The 4,513-nt window shown below is 45.8% G+C and overlaps 1 protein-coding gene across 4 annotated transcripts in view; it reads left to right on the forward strand.

Moving 5' to 3' along the window:
• cep43 (centrosomal protein 43) overlaps positions 1–4,513 on the forward strand; it is a 38,645-nt gene that overhangs the window by 12,439 nt on the left and 21,693 nt on the right. For all 4 annotated transcript variants that reach the window (XM_005950449.3, XM_005950451.2, XM_005950450.3 and 1 more), the window contains exons 4-5: positions 2,669–2,757; positions 4,163–4,300. In XM_005950449.3, coding sequence (XP_005950511.1) covers positions 2,669–2,757; positions 4,163–4,300 — 227 coding nt within the window. The remainder of the gene's footprint in view (positions 1–2,668; positions 2,758–4,162; positions 4,301–4,513) is intronic.

Below are 4,513 nucleotides of genomic sequence, written 5' to 3' on the forward strand. Positions count from 1 at the left end.
TCATCCCTGTTGCTAATGAGACCCACCACCGTTGTGTCGTCCGCAAACTTGATGAAGAGGTTGGAGCTGTATGATGGAGTGCAGTCATGGGTCAGCAGAGTGAGGAGGAGGGGGCTCAGCACACATCCCTGCGGGGCCCCCGTGTTTAAAATGATGGTGCTGGATGTATTACTGCCGACCCGTACTGCTTGAGGTCTACGCTGTATGTTAATAAAAGTGCCTGTGTTACATCTGGGACACAGCTTTGACTAAGGATAGGATGAAGCTGGTTAATGTTACGTAAGTGAAAAGTATGCAGATCGGGTTATGAAATGAGAGAGTACTGTCAAGTATGACACCCAAACTCTTTACCTGCGGGGAAGGAAGGATGGGGGAATTTTCAATATTAATGGAGAAACTGTTAGATTTGGTTAAGATAGAGGCTGTGCCAGTGAGTAAAACTGTTTTATTACTGTTAAGTTTGAGAAAATTGGAGGAGAACCATGATCTGATCTCCATAAGACAGTTCAAGAGGGAGGTAGGTGGAAGGGATGAATTAGGTTTGGAGGAAATGCAGAGCTGGGTGTCATCAGCATAACAATGAAAATTGATATTATATTTTCGGAATATTTGGCCAAGAGGGAGCATGTAGATAATGAATAAAAGAGGCCCTAATACTGAACCCTGGGGCACGCCAGCAGAAACAGGATAGAGACTTGAAGAGTGTGATTTAAGTTGGATAAACTGAGTGCGGTCTGAGAGCTATGAGGTGAACCAGGCAAGGGGGGTGTGACTAATGCCAATGGATGCTAATCTGCTCAGGAGGATACCATGAGAAATTGTGTCAAATGCCGCACTAAGATCGAGAAGGATGAGGATGGTTAAAAGACCAGAATCAGCTGCCATCAGAAGGTCATTAGTAATCCTTAACAAAGCCGTTTCTGTACTATGATTGGGGCGGAAATTTCAAAATAAAGGGGAGGTTTGATATAGGGCGGAGATTATCAAAATTATTGGGATCTGCACCAGACTTTTTGAGAATTATAGTGACAGAAGCAGTTTTCAGGGATGGAGGAATGATTCCAGTGTTAAGGGAAGAGTGGATAATACTAGTTATAGGAGGAGCCAATGAAGGGAGACAAGCTTTAACTAACACAGTGGGAAGAGGGTCGAGCTGACAAGTGGTTGATTTTGATTTTTGAGTAAGATTTGGTACATCAGCTATGGAGGGAAGAGGAAAACAGAAAGTCTACTTCACAGCTAGAAGCTCCTACAGAGTTAAGTTGTTGGTGGATATCAGCGATTTTATGAGTGAAAAAAGATATAAGAGAGTTGCAAAAATCAGCAGAGTCCATATGAGAGGGGAATGAGTCCGGAGGTTTTGTAATTTTACTAAACAATGAAACGAGAGACCTGGAGTTACCTTCACTAGAACTGATTAAACCATAGTTTAATAGAATACATAGAATAGTATGTAGATTTGGCTGAAGCAGTGCAGTCCTTATACAACAAGATATGATTGTTATACATTTCTTTGTGTATGGTAAGTCCGGTTTTCTTGAACAGACCAGTTGGCGTTCTTTGGAGCTGTGACAGCAAAGGTTAAGGCTGCAATGACCTCTGTCAGCAGGCGTTGCAGCTCCTATGTGCCCCACAGGGGGGCACTGTGGCTCCAGCTGTCAGCTGGTCTTATCTCAGACCACTGCAGGGAGCAGACAGAGTTGACGAGCAGGAGTTCACTTGGATTTTAGGTGTTCATTGTGACGTTTACATGGTGTCAGTATTTTTATAAGGTGTGCTCCATTAACAGGAATCCACCAATCAGAGCTAACCCCAACTCACACCCTGAGATTCTGGGTCACTCCTGCATTATGTGACTTCCTGTTGGTATGTGATTTTCTGTCCTTTATTTAGCAGCAGTCACATTGATGATGATGAAGATCAGAGCTTTGATCTCTTTGGCCCTCGAGGGTGTCACACAAACACACAGCAGCAGGACGCCACAGACATGCACACACATACACATACATGCACACACATACACATACATGCACACACATACACATACATGCACACACATACACATACATGCACACAGACATACGCTCGTTTAAACCACTGGGGTCAAACTGGAGGCCTGCAGCTGAGTCCTGGTTGGTCTGTGGCATGAGTAGTGACCACGTTCAGTGGTGTGAAAGCCGAGCAGAGAGTTGGAGGTCAGGACGTGTTCGTCTGACCAAAAATGGTTTTCTGGTTTCCTAGTGACATCACAGTGCTCATCACAGTGTTCCCTGCTTCAGAGGCATGTGAAGAGTTTGGACATCTCCAGCAGGATGTTTTTCACCTTTTGGGATTAAATTGTGTGAATAAGTGATGAGATGCTGATGCTTCGTGTGGCCTTCAGGAATTAAATGATGTTAAACAATGAGAAGAAAAAAGCTTCATTAAAATTAGTGTCAGGACAATGCGAGCAAAGTCACATCAATCAGATTTTAGTGTTTGATCAGTCTTACAGATCATGAGTAGTGACACGCCAGGTAATCAATCAATACGTGAAGTGATTGATGAGTGATAAGGATTGGTAGATTGTCTCTGAATACAGCATCAGATAATCTCAGCTGCTGAGAGAGAAGTTTTCCCTGTGATGCATCTTGATTATGGTGATAGTGATGATATCATGCCTTTGCAGGTCGTCTGGTGGCGAGTCTGATCGTGGACTTCCTGCAGGTCTTTAATTTGGACTTCAGCCTCGCCGTCTTCGAGCCAGAGATCAACTCTGTGAGTACCAGAAGCTTCTCCTCCACCTCTTCCTCCTCGTCATTGCCGCTGACTCCTCATGCTGCTTTCAGGTGTCATGAAGCTGTGAAGAAAGTGCAGCTGTATTTGCTGTTTGAGTGTTTGAGCTATGAGAGCTGTGGTATCAGTAGAGGATCCATAATAATACATATTCCAGTGTATCGATAAATCAGAGGCGTGATGATGGCGGCTTGTGACTGGAAAGAAAATGTGAGCGATGATGTGTAAATAACAAAGGACCGAAGCAGCTCCTGAATGCCGTGTTTGACACTTGAAGCTCAGCGCCACACAGCGAGCGGTTTCCTCCTCCTGTAGCCGAGGACTCGCTGAGGCGTGCTCGCGACCACAAACTGACTCAATTTTCCTTCTCGTGGTTTGTGGGTTTGAAGCTTAGATCACTGGTTGGCTTCCCCTCGGCTGTGTGACGGTTTCTGTTCTCTGTTTAGTTACAAACTCTGGAAAGCTCACAAACCCTCGAGGACGATGTGATTCTCCCACGTTAGAACAAACTGCTCGGCCCAAGCAGAGAAGCATCCAGCTGCACCTCCACCTCTGCATCCCCTCATACAACCTTACAGCAGAGGTGTTTCAAGGACCAGCACAGATGGAGCTAGACGTGCAGAGAGCCATCGGTAACAGTAATGACTGTCAGATCGGCTGATGATGATGATTTTACTGGTATGCTGAGATTAAACTCTGTTAGGCCTGACTTTACTCAGCAGGAGCTTCCTGCTGTCGTTTTCAGAACACTTGATCTCTGACCTCTGAGGACACTAAGATTTGAACTCCTCTGAGATTTTTAGTAGATACACTGATGGAGTCAATTTCAGGCTCCTGTGTCGCCTTGTTTTCAAGTTCTCACAGTTGCAAACTAGCATGTTCACGCCGCCCGCCCTGCATGGTGACAACAGTAAGAACTTTGTTTCTGTTTTAGATGAAGGGTTCAATGAGAAGCTGCAGGGCAAGGGAGGCCTGCTGACAGGTGTGCAGACAGCGCCGGTGTCGTTGGGAGGCTCAGGGGTGATACGTTCAGCCCACTCGCGAGTTCAGACTTCAACCTGTATGCTGTCAGCGAGTAAGGGTGCCGATGGCTCACTGATGAGGGTGAACGGACTGCAATAATGCAAACATTATTGCTGACAAATGCAACACGACCTTTAAGTGTCCGCTCCATGTCTGCTCAGCGTTTAAATAAAGTTTTGTCTGTGTTTTTTTTTTTTTTTTTTTTTTTTTTTTTTTTTTAAACCAGTATTTTTAAGAAGCCAGTATCAGCCAATAAAAGGATGTTTATGCTGTTGCTGAGCGTGAGGCCTGTGCCGGCTGGACGAGTTCTGGTTTAGTTTTATTGATAAAGCTTTATTTGTTTCCTGCTGCTGTGTTTGTCCAGGCGAGCTGTCTGGATGGGCGGGATCAGGTCTCCAGGGAGCTCGGCCTCTCCGACTTGGACCTGAACAGGAAGTCTCCGCTGCTGCTGGAGCTTGTCAGGAGGGGGCGCCACCGGGAGAAAGCGGCCTCCTTGGCTGAGGTGAGACAAACCTCCTGAGGATGATGATGTCAGTGAAGTGATGAAGAGTTATTAATGGAATGTGTGCGTGTGAGAGCAGGGAGACCAAGGAGGGAGCATTCCCAAGATGAGCGGACTTCTCCTTCACTGTGTGTGTGTGTGTGTGTGTGTGTGTGTGTGTGTGTGTGTGTGTGTGTGTGTGTGTGTGTGTGTGTGTGTGTGTGTGTGTGTGTG

This window comes from Haplochromis burtoni, unplaced genomic scaffold, assembly GCF_018398535.1.
Source record: "Haplochromis burtoni strain Fernald_Lab_line unplaced genomic scaffold, NCSU_Asbu1 Contig_783, whole genome shotgun sequence".
NCBI classification, from domain to species: domain Eukaryota; kingdom Metazoa; phylum Chordata; class Actinopteri; order Cichliformes; family Cichlidae; genus Haplochromis; species Haplochromis burtoni.